The following is an 18,249-nucleotide window of genomic DNA, read 5'->3' as shown; positions in this document are numbered from 1 at the left end:
CGGTTGCACCCAAGTCTGCCAGTGCCGTCACTTCCCCACCCTCTGCTGGCATTCTTCTGTTAGGCCTCAATGTTTTCGAAGCCACAAGTATAACAAGTAACATCTCTCCATGTGACTACACTTGGTCATGATGAATTTGCTGCTTGATTCACCGAACTAGGGAATATAGGGCGTTTCTTCCCCTGAAGGGTGTGTATCTTCCTGATAACTGATGTCTCCATGAAAATATGCATTGGATCAGCACATTGGCTAGAATGGTTTGAATGTAGCACCCAGGTTGAGAGGATTGTCCACTTGGTGTATCTTGTTTTGTTCACTTTTTAAATCAATCTGTAGGTTCAGTAGGAGTCTGAAGGTAGATAAGCTCGATGATTACACTCATCATTGTTACTGTGTGGGATAAGAGAAATAGGCATTGCATTAATGATCTTGACCTTGCTAATGAATTAGAAGTTCTCTGGACCAAAATGTGGTTTCCAGACCAGCAGCATCAACTTCACTGGAAACACGTGGAAAATGCAGATTCTAAGGTCTCACCCCAGCCCTACTGAATCAGGAGCTCTATGGTGCCCCTGTCTGGGTTTCCATGAGCCCTCTGGTTTATTCTGATGTACCTCATAGTTTGAGATCCATTACTGTAAATCAGCACTGCCAGTGGAATATTCTGCAGTGTGGAAAAGTCCAACCTGGGAGCAAATAGCCACAGACTCTTCAAGTGCGGCTAGTGTGACCCAATGATGGAACTGTTTATCTAATTATGATTAATCTAGGTTCAAATGGCTACATAACTAGTCGGTGCCCACTGGATAGTCTAGTTCTAGAGCATATCCAATTTCTGTTTTATGGGTAAACTCCCAAAATGCTATAAAATACATTATTAGTTGCAGAATTATTCATTTTATGGAAAAAAAAAGTCCTCCTAGAGTGAAACTTCTGTTGCTGTAACAGTAGTTTATTTTGATTGTTCTGGTTCTTTTTTGGGGAGGGCAGTTCACTAGAGGCTAGCTAGTTGGGAAGCCTGTTCTTAAGAGTAATACTGATGGTGTAAAATGTACTTCAAGTGTGTGTCACCTGGTAAGTAAGTATAACTGCTGAGAGTGGGCACATGTCCTTCTAGAAGGAGTAAAACTGTAAGGAATAGAGCTGAGCCAACCATTTCTTTCTTAAACATTGATGCTCTGACCCTGTTGTGTGCAAAGTGAGGTGGAGAAAGGAAAGCATATTGTGAACTTTCCTGCCTGAGGGAAGTTTTAAAGGAGCTGTTAATGAGCCCTTCACATACTTTGAACTTCTTGTGGAATCTTCCAGAAACTTTGGGTGTGTGTATGTTTGTGTGTGCACCTGCTACATTGCTGAGTCTGGGCCAGCCTGTGAGATAAATGAAACTCTAGAATAATGTTCAGGTTCTTTGACTTCGGAGAATTTGAAGGAAAAAAGGGCCATGCTGGGCTTGTTAGTCTGAATCCTTACAAATCCTGGACAATAACTTTGAAACCAGGCTTTGGGCAAGCTACTAGGCTGATATGGCTACAACCTGGTTGCCTTTTCCAGAACACCAGGAAAAGCTCCGGGCTGAGTCCGCCAGAGGTTGTTGGTCCTATGATTGGAGCAGAGTTGACATTTAGAAACCAGAGAAAACCTAAGAATGGTTAGAAGCTTTCTCCCACATCTAACAACTGAAACCTAAAAATTAAAGGAATCGTCACTGATGAAACAAAATGATACTGAATTCTTTGTTGGAAGGAAAGTTCTACATGACTGAACTTCCTAATTGGGGGTCCATTGTTGCATTATTTAAATCCATTATCATAGATTTTCATAATTCATATCTCTTCTTAGAATCATAGAGTCTTAAAAACAGCTGGAAGACAATTTAGAAATGGCTGTAATCCAGCTTTCCCATTTTATCGTTGAGGAAATGGGGGCTCAGAGAGGTTGTGTGTTGAGTAAGACACACACAGCATGTACAGGGCTGAGTTGCAAGGGGCCTGTGTCAGCCCTCCAAGGACCAGACCAGGGCACACCCAATGGGTCAGACAATGCACTGCTCATCTGTTCCTTCTGTGTGCTCAGCTCCATGTTGTCTCTAGGTTGTGTGGGTATAGCTGGTCTGGAAAAGGAATGGCTTGGGAGCATAATAAGAAATGCATTGATGCTCATTGTCTAGCTATATTTTAAAATGCTGCTTTTTGAGAATGTGTCATGTAAATATCTTGAAAAATTCCAGTAGAGGATTTTGACTGATGAAACATTGCATCCACCTTCTCAAAACAGTTAAAATTATTTGTGCTGTGTAAGTGTATGAATTAGTCATTGCACAATTTGTATCCACTTTTTTTTATTTTTTAGGGATGATTTTGTTAGGATTTGCTTGTTTGCCAAGCACTAAGCCTGCTTCAGTTTTGACCTTGATATCCCTTCTTTTGTTAGTTACTTTCTTTAAATAACATAGCTAACTTTATCCCCACAGCATTGTAATGCTAGATGCAAAGAGTATGGCACTGAGCTCATAATGAGCCCTCTCTATTGGCTGCAAGAATGAATGGAATCCCACCCAGATAGGTCTGAGTGTTAACTTTCTTTTGATTTTTACTATGGCTGAGGAAAAAAATTCTGTAGGTTAGAAAGAATATTATCCATGTGATTCCCCCCACCCCCTCTTAGGCTTGAATGGAATCTTTAAAAATTCACATGCACACCAAAAGGCTGGGAGAGGTTTGGTAAATTGAATGTGGGCTTATTGTTTGTGTCCACAAAACAAAGTCCTAAATCACATTTAGCATAATTTGTGGTTTTAAATTGGACTGATTTAGCAAGGAGAGTGAAATAATCTCTCATCCTGTCAAAAAGGCGATACCTTTAGACCAGCATTTAATTGCATCGGCAGAGTAACTTTGGGGAGGCGGCAGTAATTCTGGCCACATTATTCTTGGTTTGTGGCTAAATTGAGATCATCATTTTCTCCTGGTTTCACTAACTTTCTTTATTGCTCTTCAAGCTAATCAGATGAGTGTAGTGAGAGTAGACTTAGTGGTAGCTGGAGGCTGAACCAGGGGAAAGCTGGGTAAGTGCAGCTCACTTATGGTCAAGCAGGGAACAGGGGAAGATGATGCCCAGCGACCCAGTGGGCAAAACCAGATGATTTTCTTGGTAATTATTTACGATGAAGTGAGCACCTAAAATCTTACCTGTACTGTCCACATTGTACAGGTAAGATTCATGTATTGGTGTCCAAGAGTAATTTTGGAGGTGACTCGCAGCTGCCCAGGTCATTCCATGAAGATCTGTCTGTTTATTTCCAGCCACTTCTGGAATCATTGCAAGGCCCAGTCATTGGATTACTGCCCCCTGCTGGTGGGTCTTAGTCCAGAATGATCCATAGTCTCCATTTCCCCCGTGGAACCAAAACATTTACCAAGTCTCATCACTAAAAGAAGTCAGGTCATTGATGCCTTAGGTATTTCTTAACACTGAAAAATGACTCCTCAGAACTGTTGAGAGTGTAGTGTGCCTGTTCTCTTTACTTGTTCTCCTGGGAGCTGTCAGCTGGTGTTCTTGGGATGACTATCCCCTTAAATATTTTAGATGCGTGTTTGGATTTTTACACCCTCCTTGGTACTGGTACTGAGCATAGCTGCCCTAGGTTCTGAGTTTAGGTATCAGCCAGCAGGCAGGTTGGCCTTCCTGGGAGGGACTTGTGGTGGGAAGGAAACCACGTTCATACGAGACATGACCCACTTCCTTGTACTGGACTTAGGCTTGTGTCAATAATTCCAGTTACCTGGGTAGTCTTGGTACTATGGGCAAGCTCAGGGCACGTACAAAATGTTTGTAGAAAGACTGAATAGCAAATGGATAGGAAAATGACAATTTATTGAAAGACTCTCTGCAGTCAATTAAGAGTTGAACAGTTGGCTGTCAGTATCCTTGGGGATCTGGCTCCAGAAGCCCTTTGAATAACAAAATCCAAGGATAGTCAAGTCCCTTGTATAAAATAACAGTTATTTATTTATAACCTACACACATATACTTTAAGTCCTCTCTAGGTGACATAATATCTAATATAATGTAAATACTATGTAAATAGCTATAATACTGCATTATTTATGGAATAATGACCAGGAAAAAAAGTCTCTGTATATTCGGTACAAATGCATTTTTCCCCCAAATATTTTTGATCCACGGTCGGTTGAATTCACGGATGTGGCATATATTGATGCTGAGGCTGCCTGTACTTTGGAGGTAATGGTGCCTTTGGCTTTTACATTGGTTGTTTGCAGGTCTAGAATATCAGGAATGAGGGACCCTTTTGGATCCCTGGTGGTTTATTTTTCCTTTGATCTGCATACTTCTATTCATAGCATGCTACTGAGTTAGCTTTTTGTATTTCTGTATAATAACATTGTATTGATCAGTTTCTAATCTGATGTGACCCGTGTGTGTGTGTGTGTGTGTGTGTGTGTGTGTATTGATCAAAGCATATTACTCCAGAGGCCAGAAGGTTGAATATTTGATCAGTTAAGGGTGAAGCTGGAATTGTGATTTAGTGCAACGTTAAAGACAACAGCTCTTCAGATACTGGTTTGTTTAAAAAGGTTTGAATGCATCATCACTCAGGAAGGGACTTGGGTGTTTGCCATCTTTCTTCTGGTGGAGATGCTTGAAAACAGAAAGGAAGAAAACAGTTGTTGCTTGACATAGGACGATTGCAAGTATATATACTTAGTAATATTCACTTTAGGCTGCCTGTGGTATAGAAATTCGTTTTTGTCCTTTCTTGTTCCCTGCTCTCTTCTTCATTGTCTATCTGATTTGAATGATGCCAAGAATTTTTTTATCTAATTGTACAGGGAGGAAACACACCCACTTCTGCTCTGTGGTGAGTTAGTACCTAAGAAAACCTACACAAAATCTATAGGACCTATGTGTGAGTTGGAGGGTCACGTTGGAGTTTCATTTCTCCTTCCTTTGAAAGAAAAGTGGAATGTGTTGCTGGCATTCCTGGAGGGAGATTCCTGGATTCTCATTCTACATTTTGTTTTCTTAGCGGTGCCACCAAACATAGCGGAACTGAAGAACTTGGAAGTGCTTAACTTTTTTAATAACCAGATTGAGGAGCTGCCCACACAGATCAGCAGTCTTCAGAAACTCAAACACCTGAACCTTGGGTGAGTACTGGAGGATGGGACAGGAAAGGAAGGTGAGGAAGGAAGTGGAAGGGGAGTCCAGGGTGTGGGCAGGGGAGGCCGCCATTTATAATATTGTACAGAAGTGGATTTCTAATTTCTTTTTATGTTTTAGGTTTTCAAAAAAGTTTTATTGTTTTAATATATCCTTTCAATGGCCTGCATTAGTGCAGATCTACTTGAGAGCTAATTGAGAAGCTAATTGTTGGCACAATAAGGGAGTTTTTTTACTGTATTTTGTTTCCAATAAAATTTTATTTCAGTTGTGTTGACCAGGAAGGGACTTATTTGGCTAACATTAACTGTTCAGACAACTCATAATATAGCTGCTCCCCTGCCCACCTGTACTAAGTAGAAATAGCTTACAAAGTATCTTCCTACCAATTTGAAGTTGGACATTTGTCCATTCCCTAAGGCCACCTCATTAACTCTTGAAATTCTTCTGTGTCCTTAGGCTAGTCTTCCTTTATGCAGAGGTGGATGGGGCGGAACCAAGTAAGAGTGAATAATAATAATACCTTGTGTTCCTACCTTGCTTTGCAGTTTTTAGAGTCCGTCCTCCCTCCAGCGTTTGACCCCTCAATATTTGTGGGGTGGGGAGGACAGACTTTAATGCTTTCATTTCACAGAGAGGAAGAGAAGCCCTTCCCAAGGGTTTAAGTGACTTGCTCTTGATAACCCGAGGTCAGTGACTGAGCTGGGGAGAGTTTCATTGGTTTGGCTCCATGCGTTCTCCGTAGATGCCAACCAGAACTTCAACTTCTGAATTCTGTCTCCATCAACATAGGTATTAGGTGAAACTGCCCACTGATGCTTTATTTTTTGTGCGAAGTAATATATTCATTAAATTGTATCCACTAAATGCTCCAGTTAAGCTTATGGTTTACTTGGAGTGGCAATAGAAACTGACCAGGTATTTATTAATTAAATAGGAAACAATTATGGAAAAAAAAGTCTCATTCATGAAGTGAGTACTAGTTCATTCTTTCCTCTGGGGGTGTAGGTAGACGGTGTTATTTTGATGTTCACTCTGGCTGAGACACCATCTTTCTAAAAGCATTCTTTTCCTAACGTGTGAGAGGAAATGGAGTTTAAAGGAGAGCGAGACATTGCTTTATTTATTTTTATTTAATATTTATTTTTTAGTTGTAGTTGGACACAACACCTTTATTTTATTTATTTTTATGTGGTGCTGAGGTTTGAACTCGGGGTCTCACACATGCTAGGTGAGCACTCTACCACTGAGTCACAACCCCATCCCCTTATTTATTTATTTTTGAATGGGTTGCATTTTTTATTTGTTTATTTTTAAAATTTTCTTAGTTGTTGATGGACTTTTATTTTATTCATTTATTTATATGTAGTGCTGAGAATCTAACCCAGTACCTCACGTATGTGAGGCAAGCACTGTACCACTGAGCCATAGCCACAATCCCATATTTTTGTTTTTTCCATAATTTATCGGTGCATTATAGTTGTACATAAGGTGGAATTTGTTGTTAAATATTTAGATATGCACACAGTATGAATTTGGCCCCTGTCATTCCCCAGAATTTCCCATTTCCCCACCCCTAATCCCTTTCCCCTCCTCTATTGATCTCCCTTTGATATTCATTAGATGCCTCAACATATCTTTTTCTTTTTCCTCTGTAGCTTCCATATATGAGAGCGAACACATTACCCTTGACCCTTCTGAGTTTGGCTAATTTTGCTTAAGCATCCCAGGCGAGCACGCTACTGCTTGAGCCACATCCCCAGCCCCACTCTTAGTCTTTTGAGGAACTTCCATACTGGTTTCCACAGTAGCAACCTACTTTTAATTGAGGTGGTTTTTCTTGCTGCAAATCTGGAGATGGTACCTCATCAGGCAACGCAAAAAAGAGAGGCTCCTACCTTTTAAATCTTGTTTTTGAAGATTATTAAGTCCTAATGTATAATTTGTATGTAAGTAAAAAGCTAAAACTGGACATGTATGTACATTCTTACTGTTAATTCGTTCATTTATTAAGGCAGTTCTGTATATCTCCATCATTATGTATCTGGTGAGCAGGACATAGTAGTTATAATTGTTACTATAATTTTTTTCTTTTTTCATATATTTCTTGACATGTAAGTTACTATTCTATGTCAGGAGCTTTTGCTAGTCTTGGGGATGCAATGTGACAATCATGGTTTGGGCCTTAGGCATGAGAGCAGGGCCTGTGGGCAGTCAGCAGCAATGGTTCAGCAGGGTCACAGGTGTGCTGGGGCAAGTAGGGCCACAGAGGGAGCAGAGAGAGGAGCAGGCTGGCCTTCCTGTGGTCCTCAGAATGGCTCCCATAGGCGGGATTGGAGTTGAGGCTTGAGGCCTGAGAAGGAATTTATCAGATTACTAGAAGCAGCAAGACATCTCAGGTTGGTAAAATGACATATTTTAAAACTCAGAGCACTGTACCACATGTCTGCGAAGTCTTATTGCGAGTTTATTGGTGTTGCTGATTGTCAAGTGTGCGGCAAGGGATGGTTGGTGAGAGGCAAGGCTAGACAATCATGAATGTGTCTCTGCTGCTCCTTTGTTTGGGGAGGGTGGCACTGGGGATTCAACCCAAAGTACATGACCACGGAGCTACATCCCCTGACTTTTTTATTTTTATTTTGAGGCAGGGTCTCACTAAGTTGCCCAGGCTTGAACTTGGGATCATCCTGCCTCAGCATCCCAAGTAGCTGGGATTACAGGGTACATATCATGCCCTGCTCTGCTGCTCATTTAATGAGTTTATTGAACTCCCAGCTGGGTATCAGGTGTTATTCTCAGTACTACCTACCAGCCCATATGGAGCTTATGTTACAGTATAGGAACCTAACTATAAACAAATAGACGTCAATCATGACAGGGAGTCAAATGACAGGGAGTCATTGAAGGGAGCTTTGATTTTTATCCTGCTGAACATTGAGAAGTTTGTGCAGCAGATTAATGGATATGAGAAGAGGTCAGATTTTTGTATGAAAGATTAATGTGGAGGATGATTGGCAGGGGCAGGAATGCAGATCGGGAGGCCATTGAGAACACCAGCTTGGTATTCCTGGGGAACTAGGGTGGTGATGGTGGAGGCAGGAGAAGGATTTTATGGGAAAAGCATGAGGAAAACTGCAAGACAGTAACGGAGGGGATGGGGGGATACCCAGATCTGTGTTGGGCCGCTAAAATAGAAATATAAATGGAGATGAGTTTGGGAAGATAATGAGCTTGGGTTTTATTCAGTTGGATTTGAGGTTCCGTAGGACAGAGTGGTAAACTTTTGTTTTTCACTGTGTATGTCTTAGTTTTCTTTGTCCTCTTTGGAGTTTGCCTTTTTGGCTCTTGGTGTTTTATTGATTATATAAACCTTTCTGTATTTAATTGCATAGCTGCATAGGTGGGGTTGTCAAAGTTTGCACAAAAGTTTTGAGTTCTCTGAGAAAGAAATCGGGATGGATTTCAATAAAGGAATTCTATCCTCAAATGGCGTAAAGAATTATACACATACAGCAAGGCAAGGTTAAGGCAAGTTGTAGAGAGGAATAAGCAGCCAGAATTAAAATAGGCCCTCAGGAGACCATAAAATTGAGCAGTTAGGCCACATGTATTTGGGGTCTAAAGGGGACACTCAATCAGAATTTGCTTTTAAAGTTGTATAATTTGCTGTTTATTCTGATGTTCACAAGACCAGCTGTTCTGGAATAACTTTGGACCTGGTTGATTGCTAGAGCTCATCTCGTGTACACTTAGTAGTTAATGAATCAAGTGAAATACTGGACATAAATGTGCTTCACAAATTATGAATTCATAGAAGATATCATGAGTAAATATTATTCATTATCGTGATAGTAAATAGTCATTGAGGTCATTTGTCTCATGTGAATTTCACCTGGAACTTTCCTGCCTGAGAGACAGAATCCACTTTCTTCTGCTTTCCCCTTCAACTGTCCTTCTTGTGAGGCCTGATTGGTGGAGCTGGACAGCGCTGGATCTGTTAGGAGAAGGATTGGTGACTAGAATGACCTTTATTATCACGTCCCTCCACATTTTAGTAATTGTCAACTTGTATTAAAGCTTTTTAATTGGCTTTTAAGTTTGCTCTGGGGGGCAGTATTTAAAAAATACATACGTATTCTGTATGTGTCCTAAAATTTACCATCTTAATCATTTAGCAGTGTATGTTCCAGTGAGTGATAAATATTTTCACATTGTTGTGCAAATAATCTCCAGAAGTTTGCAGGCCTGAAACTCTATACCCATTAAATAATTCCTTTCCTCCTCTCCCAGTCCCTGGCAGAAAACACTCTAATTGCAGATGGTTTTGAATTGTAGTAATTGTACATCAGAAAATTGATATCCTCCTCCCATTAAAAAGAATAAATGAAGTAGTCAGGTGTAGTCGCACATGCCTATAATCTCAACGACCCAGGATGCTAAGGCAGGAGAATTGTAGGTTCAAGGCCAACTTCAGCAACTTAGCAAGGCCATATCTCAATATAAAAAGTAAAAAGAGCTGAGGGTGTAGCTTAGTAGTAAAGCATCCTTGGGTTCAGTCCCTGGTACCAAACCAAACCAAACCAAAAACCAGACACACACACACACACACACACACACACAGGAATAAATAAAATTAAAAGTCCAAAATTGTGAAGTATTATTGATACATTCATAGAGAAGTTTTTCTCTAGGTGACAGATATTTTGTGATAGTTTGTTTCTACATACAACCGTAATTGAAATTGACCATTGGAGAACACGAGTACAAGAAATTTTCAAATGTATCACAAAAATATAGATTCTCTGATAAAAATTATTATACCACGTGAGTGACAAAAATTATCATACAATGTGAGATAAATATATTGTATGATCTCACTTATGTGTAGGATGTAGAAACCCAAATTCTCAGGTGCATTGATACATGCCAGTAATCTCAGCTACTCCAGACACTGGGACAGAGGTCACAAATTCAAGACCAGCCTCAGCAATTTAGCTGGACCCTTTCCCAAAGTAAAGGGGATTAGGGATGTAGCTTAGTGGCAGCACCCCTGGGTTTAATCCCCAGTGGAATGGGGAGTGGGGAGATGTTAGTCAAATCACATAAACCTTCAGTCAGACAAGGAGTGAATATTGTGCATCATGGTGACTAATGTCTTATTTGAAAGTTGCTGAGAGAGTAGTGTGTGTGTTGGTATGAGTGTGTTTTCATACTCATACGTGCACATACTATATCTAGGAGGTAATACACATGTGCAATAGCTTGATTCAGCTGTTTGACTTTGTACCCATTGCCCCGTGCTGCTCAGCATTCGTATGTGCAATTCTTACTTGTCAGTTAAAGCAAATTAATAATACAAATTTAAAAAGTAACATAAAATGCCCATGAATCTTGGCATCCCTTGTGGACCCTCAGCCTGTCCAACCAGGTTTAATGTGAATATACAGTATTGCGCATAAACATCTTTTGCATGTGATGACAGGTTTTTCTCCCCCCAATGACAGGATGAACAGGCTCAACACTCTGCCTCGAGGATTTGGCTCTCTTCCAGCTCTTGAGGTCCTGGACCTGACTTACAACAACTTGAGTGAAAATTCTCTTCCTGGAAATTTCTTTTACCTTAGTAAGAAACTTTTAATTCTATAAATCTCCTTAACATGGTACTTTGCGTTCTAAGAGTGAAATTTATTTGCCAGGGCCCAAACTCTTAAGAGAAATTATGAGACATATATATTTTTTTCTTTACAGACTCCTTTTGAATATTCCTTCATAGCTCAGCAGTATTTATATTTGATATATAGTTATCTGACACCTCTGGGCAGAAGTGGACTTAGTAATGTCATATTAACTTTCTGAGAGAGATTTTTGTACCTAAATGAGATCAAGTCTCACATTTAGCCAAGAAATTTGACTTTCTTTTTAAAGAATATGCCAGAAAAAAAAAGGACTCCCATGTTGCTATTAATTCTTTGTAGGATATTTGCTTAAAGATATTTCAGACAATTATTTATGAAAATACCATTAATAAACTGTTAACAGAATTTTAAATTTTCTAGCCAGGATTCTGGTTTTAAGCCTTATAAAAAAATACTTTACTGATGTTGTCAGTTTTTTCCAGTGCACAAACATGAAGCAATTGTTGGTAATAGATGAATATACTTTATCTTTTTATATGCAAACAAACTTCTTGTTGCAGTACTCCTTAAAGTTAGGAAAAACTTAATTTTCTAGGAACTCATGAAATATTTAGGAAAAGATTGCCTCCTTTAAATGAATATACCACTTCTCCAAATAGCAACATCTCAGGCTTGCAGAAAATCTGAATTTTCTGAGCTAGCTTCTAGATTTTCAGTTTTATATTGTGTACATTGCTTTTCCCAGACTTTCCCAAACACGTGAAACCAATTTGAAAATATTTTCTTTCTTGGGCCAAGTATATATTGTCTGTGTTAAATATATTAACATATAGTTCTGCCAAATTTTAAAAGAGAATACCTGTAAATACATTTTTTTAAAAACATACATCTAATTATAACTCCCCTTTTTTATTGAGGACAACAGATGCTTTAGAATTTCAGACTTCAGTGCTTGGGGTCAAAGCATCACTTTGTAATTGTGAACGAAGTGACTCCTGATAATTCTCCCGAGGTTGGGCTTCACTCTTGCTCCATGACATCATTTCAGCCCTTTTGTCTTCATATTTTTGTCATTAAGGCTATAGGAGCAAGGATCAGCAGTTAGTCTGATAGTGGAAGACATGAGCCCCAGTTATGACTCTCATCACCAAAAGCCTTCATTTCCTTATTTATTTTGAGCATCTCTCTGTTTACATAAGAAAGCTCTATTGTGACACAGTTTACATAAAAGAGCCCTTTTGCTCTAGGTATTCATGTAAGTGACACAGTGGTTCTCTTTGTCTCATTTTGGATGCAAATGGAGTGATAAACTTGAATCAGAAGTAATAGAGAAAAATAGCTGTCTTTCCTGAAAATGCATTGGAACTCTGTGCCAAAAACTGCCTGTGGTACCCACAGTTGTTAATTGTGTCAATCCTCTTGGATATAGATGTTTTCCTGGACACACCAGCTACACAATCAGCCAGTAAATCTGAGTTTGACCTGCTTGTTATTATAGTAAGCCCTAGGTATGTCACAGGCTTTTCACCAAGCCAGGGTTATTAATCAAAGCTGACTCCCTTGTATTGATCAGACCTCAAATGGTTGGGTTCCATGCCACCCTGTTTATATATTGCTGTTTAATTTGCAGCCACCCTGCGTGCACTCTATCTAAGTGACAACGATTTTGAAATCCTGCCGCCAGATATTGGGAAGCTCACAAAGTTGCAGATAGTAAGTAATTTATCTAAATTCTTAGAAAATCAATTCACTTCTGCAGCCCTTGTAGGAGTAAAATCAAGTCAATTTGAGCAGGAGTAAGGTTTGTTTTGCAGGAATGAGCCACGACTCCTGCTACTGTTTCTTGTTTAGCCACAGACACTTGTAAATAAATTGAAAGGATTGAGCCTGAGAAAGAGAGAGGGCATGGAAGAGGACAAGAGTTTCAGTCGAGTACCTCGTTGTGAGAAATTGTTTTGACAACTCCTTGTTTTCTTGTATTTAGCTCAGCCTTAGGGATAACGACCTGATCTCCCTGCCTAAGGAAATCGGGGAGCTAACGCAGCTTAAGGAGCTCCACATTCAGGGGAACCGCTTGACTGTTCTGCCCCCAGAACTAGGTAAGACTGCTGACGGATGGTCTGGGTCTTGGGTTACATTAATAATAATTATCCAAATGCAGCAATTCCAAATGACTGCTCTCCTCCCCTTGGCAAACCCTACTCCCAGGCACCTGATTCTCATCATCTCAGGCCCATTTGTCATTGACCAGAGTCAGCCATTGAGGGTTTGACCTGCTCGGCTGCTGTGTTCTACAACTGGAGTGTCCAGCATCTCAGAAACTGCTGACGGATGCTGACCCAGCTCAGCAGCAACCTGTGTGGTGTCGTGGGAAGAGCTGGGGTGTAGTAATGTTCTTATTTATAGTGCTTCATTTACTAGCTGGGTATGCCTTCTAGGTTCTGATTGGGTTATTAATGACTTACCAAAGTATCACTCTTACTTTTCTTTAATACTCTATTTTTTTTTCTTGCCCCTAAAAACTTACCACTTAAAGTATTAGTTCTATTCCATGGAAAATGCCTTTTCTAGTCATGAATTTGGTTCTCTCCTGGTTCCATCTCCAGTGAGAATTATTAAATAGGGTCTGTAAGAATTCTTTGGTCCTATTCCTGGATGCTGAGTCTCAGTTCCACTCCTGGTCTTCCTAATGGCCCAGGGTGGATGTTGGCTCTCACATGCAGACCTCCCAACCAGCAGTTAGGTTACTGAGGTTGTGCTGTCCCCGTTCCCCCTAACCACAGATTTAGCACCCCTGCAAAGGGTGCATTCACCACACCTTTCTTCTCCTGGCTCTTTCTATCTTTTCTTTTCTTCAGTCTTTTTGAATCATATTTTCTCAAATTTTGATCATTTGCTTTTCTGCACTCAAATGCCATAAAAAACTGCATTTAACTCATACTTCTCTGAGAAAACAGTTCTTTATATTGGTGTGGTGGTTTTAAAGAGGGCAGCTATTATACACTGAGATGTAAGTACCAGGAGGACAGGGACATTTTCTTACCTGTTCTCTGCTATACCCCCAGTTCCTACCATGTGCCAGGTTGGAGGGATACACTCAAGGAAAATTTACTGAATTGGTTAATGGAACAAGAACCTTGGAGCCAGGCACAGTGGCACACGCCTTCAATCCCAGCGGCTTGGGAAGCTGAGGCAGGAAAATCTCGAGTTCAAAGCTAGCCTTAAACAACTTAGCTAATGGCTCTAAGCAACTCAGTGAGACCCTGTCTCTAAATAAAATGTAAAAATAGAATTGGGGATGTGGCTTAGAGTTTAAGAGCCCCTGGGTTCAATTTACAGTACTGAAAAAATCACATCAATGTTTATTGTAGCATAATTCACAATAGCTAAACTCTGGAACCAACCTCGTTGCCCTTCAATAAATGAATGTATAAAAACAATGTGGCATATATACACAATGGAATATTACTCAGCAATAAAAGAGAATAAAATCATAGCATTTGCAGGTAAATGGATGGAGTTAGTTAGAGAAGATTATGGCATTTGCAGGTAAATGGATGGAGTTAGAGAAGATAATGCTAAGTAAAGTTATCCAGTCCCAAAATCCCAAATGCCAAATGTTTTCTCTGATATAAGGAGGCTGATTCATAGTAGGGTAGGGAGCGGGAGCATGGGAGGAATATAAGAACTCTAGATAGGGCAGAAGGGTTGGAGGGGAAGGGAGGGGACAGGGGTTGGAAATGATGATGGACATTATTAAATGTGATGAACAGTATTATCCAAAGTACATGTATGAAGACACAAATTGGTGTGAATATACTTTGTATACAACCAGAGATATGAAAAATTGTGCTATATATGTAATAAGAATTGTAATGCATTCCACTGTCATATATAAATAAAAAATAATTAAAAAATGGAAAAAACAAAAAACATAGAACCTTGGGTCCTTAGATAGCGAGGTGTTAGGAAGACTGTGAGCAGGCAAAATGTGACCTCTGCCTGAACCTGTGCTGTCCAGTACAGAAGCCTTTGGCCACATTTCAAATGCTCAGTGGCTGGTGGTGACACTGTAGGAACATGCACATAGAACACACTCCTGGCAGCACAGAGTTCTGTTGGGAAGTGCATGATTTCATGGAATGATCACAAAATTTGACCTCTACTTTGACCATCTCCTTCCATTCCATTACTGGGGTTAGACCAGAAAGATTTCTTTTATGATTTTAAGGGCTGACGAGTAACTTAGCATTTTCTCTTTATTGAGTTACACGTCGTCAAGTCCTGCCTTGGGAGGAACAAAGTACAGGATCCAGAAAAGCTTTTTGGCAAAAAAAGAAAGAAACAAAAAATGAAGGCAAAAAACTTCTTGTCAGAACAGAGATTTTGTGCAGTGATTGTTAACCGTTGATGTTAGCATTAACCATGTTTTGGAAGTTATTGCAGACTACAAATACTGTTTCCTCCCCAACCTACTGAATCTGAGCTTCATATGTAGATGATAAAGGTCACGGATACTCGTCACATGTCTCCTTGGTTCATGTCCTTGGTAGAAATGGAAATTTAAATGTGTATTTTGTTGCTCTTTTAGTTCATTTTTCTTTTTTTTTTTTTTTATTTTTTTTTATTTATTTTTTTATTGTTGGTCGTTCAAAACATTACATAGTTCCTCATACATCATATTTCACAGTTTGATTCAAATGAGTTATGAACTCCCAATTTTATCCCGTATACAGATTGCTGCATCACATCAGTTACCCTTCCATTGATTGACATATTGCCTTTCTAGTGTCTGATGTATTCTGCTGTCTATATTATTCTCTACTATCCCCCCTCCCCTCCCCTCCCCTCCCCTTTCTCTCTCTACCCCTTCTACTGTAAATCACTTCTTCCATTTGAATTATCTTGTCTTACCCCTCCTTTCCTCTTATATGTCATTTTGTATAACCCTGAGGATCGCCTTCCATTTCCATGCGATTCCCCTTCTCGTTTCCTTTCCCTCCCACCTCTCAACCCTGTTAATGAAAATCTTCGTCTCAAGCTCTTCGTCCCTACCCTGTCCTTGTTTCCTCCCCTTATATCAGAGGAGTCATTTGGTATTTGTTTTTTAAAGATTGACTAGCTTCACTTAGCATAATCTGCTCTAATGCCATCCATTTCTCTCCAAATTCTATGATTTTGTCATTTTTAAATGCAGAGTAATACTCCATTGTGTATAAATGCCACATTTTTTTAATCCATTCATCTATTGAAGGGCATCTAGGCTGATTCCACAATCTTGCTATCGTGAATTGTGCTGCTATGAACATCGATGTAGCAGTGTCCATGTAGCATGCTCTTATTAGGTCTTTAGGGAATAGACCGAGAAGGGGAATAGCTGGGTCAAATGGTGGTTCCATTCCCAGCTTTCCAAGAAATCTCCATACTGCTTTCCAAATTGGCTGCACCAATTTGCAGTCCCACCAGCAATGAACAAGAGTGCCCTTTTCCCCACATCCTCTCCAGCACTTATTGTTGTTTGACTTCCTAATGGCTGCCAATCTTACTGGAGTGAGATGGTATCTTAGGGTAGTTTTGATTTGCATTTCTCTGACTGCTAGCGATGGTGAGCATTTTTTCATGTACTTATTGATTGATTGTATGTCCTCTTCTGAGAAGTGTCTGTTCAGGTCCTTTGCCCATTTATTGATTGGGTTACTTGTTGTCTTATTGTCTAATTTTTTGAGTTCTTTATATATTCTGGTTATTAGGGCTCTATCTGAAGTGTGTGGAGTAAAGATTTGTTCCCAGGATGTAGGCTCCCTGTTTATCTCTCTTATTGTTTCTTTTGCTGAGAAAAAACTTTTTAGTTTGAGTAAGTCCCATTTGTTGATTCTAGTTGTTAACTCTTGCGCTATGGGTGTCCTATTGAGGAATTTGGAGCCTGCTCCCACAGTATGTAGATCATAACCAACTTTTTCTTCTATCAGATGCCGTGTCTCTGATTTAATATCAAGCTCCTTGATCCATTTTGAGTTAACTTTTGTGCAAGGCGAGAGATAGGGATTCAGATTCATTTTGATGCAAATGGATTTCCAGTTTTCCCAGCACCATTTGTTGAAGATGCTATCCTTCCTCCATTGCATGCTTTTAGCCCCTTTATCAAATATAAGATAGTTGTAGTTTTGTGGATTGGTTACTGTGTCCTCTATTCTATACCATTGGTCCACCCGCCTGTTTTGGTACCAGTACCATGCTGTTTTCGTTACTATTGCTCTGTAGTATAGTTTGAAGTCTGGTATCGCTATACCGCCTGATTCACACTTCCTGCTTAGTATTGTTTTTGCTATTCTGGGTCTTTTATTATTCCATATGAATTTCATGATTCTTTTATCTATTTCTACAAGAAATGCAGCTGGGATTTTGATTGGCATTGCATTGAACTTATAGAGAACTTTTGGTAATATCGCCATTTTGATGATGTTGGATCTGCCTATCCATGAGCAGGGTATATTTTTCCATCTTCTAAGGTCTTCTTCTATGTCTTTCTTTAGGGTTTTGTAATTTTCATTGTATAAATCTTTCACCTCTTTTGTTAGGTTGATTCCCAAGTATTTTATTTTTTGGGGGGATATTGTGAATGGAGTAGTTGTCCTCATTTCCGTTTCAGAGGATTTGTCGCTGATATACAGGAATGCCTTTGATTTATGCGTGTTGATTTTATATCCTGCCAGTTTGCTGAATTCATTTATTAGCTCTAATAGCTTCTCTGTAGACCCTTTTGGGTCTGCTAGGTATAGAATCATATCATCTGCAAATAGTGATAATTTAAGGTCTTCTTTTCCAATTTTTATCCCTTTAATTTCTTTCGTCTGTCTAATTGCTCTTGCCAGTGTTTCGAGGACTATGTTGAACAGAAGTGGTGAGAGAGGGCATCCCTGTCTTGTACCAGATCTTAGAGGGAATGCCTTCAATTTTTCTCCATTCAGAATGATGCTGGCCTGTGGCTTATCATATATTGCTTTTACAATGTTGAGGTATGATCCTGTTATCCCTAATTTTTCTAGAGTTTTGAACATAAAGGGATGCTGTACTTTGTCGAATGCTTTTTCTGCGTCTATCGAGACTATCATATGGTTCTTATTTTTTAGTCTATTGATGTGGTGGATAACATTTATTGATTTCCGTATATTGAACCAGCCTTGCATCCCATGGATGAATCCTACTTGATCATGGTGTATAATTTTTTTGATATGTATTTGAATCCGGTTCGCCAGAATTTTATTGAGAATTTTTGCGTCAAGGTTCATTAGAGATATTGGTCTGTAGTTTTCTTTCTTTGAAGTGTCTTTGTCTGGTTTCGGAATCAGGGTGATGTTGGCCTCGGAGAATGAATTTGGAAGTTCTCCCTCTTTTTCTATTTCCTGAAATAGCTTGAAAAGTATTGGTGTTA

At 39.6% G+C, this 18,249-nt stretch overlaps 1 protein-coding gene across 3 annotated transcripts in view; it reads left to right on the top strand.

Moving 5' to 3' along the window:
* The window catches only part of Rsu1 (Ras suppressor protein 1), a 191,224-nt gene that overhangs the window by 33,799 nt on the left and 139,176 nt on the right, over nt 1-18,249 (top strand). For all 3 annotated transcript variants that reach the window (XM_026408133.2, XM_026408134.2, XM_026408135.2), the window contains exons 4-7: nt 5,048-5,168; nt 10,686-10,804; nt 12,448-12,530; nt 12,802-12,916. In XM_026408133.2, coding sequence (XP_026263918.1) covers nt 5,048-5,168; nt 10,686-10,804; nt 12,448-12,530; nt 12,802-12,916 — 438 coding nt within the window. The remainder of the gene's footprint in view (nt 1-5,047; nt 5,169-10,685; nt 10,805-12,447; nt 12,531-12,801; nt 12,917-18,249) is intronic.

The sequence above is a fragment of the Urocitellus parryii genome, chromosome 9, assembly GCF_045843805.1.
Source record: "Urocitellus parryii isolate mUroPar1 chromosome 9, mUroPar1.hap1, whole genome shotgun sequence".
Taxonomy (NCBI): Eukaryota; Metazoa; Chordata; class Mammalia; order Rodentia; family Sciuridae; genus Urocitellus; species Urocitellus parryii.
This window is presented reverse-complemented; position numbering and strand designations above follow the sequence as displayed.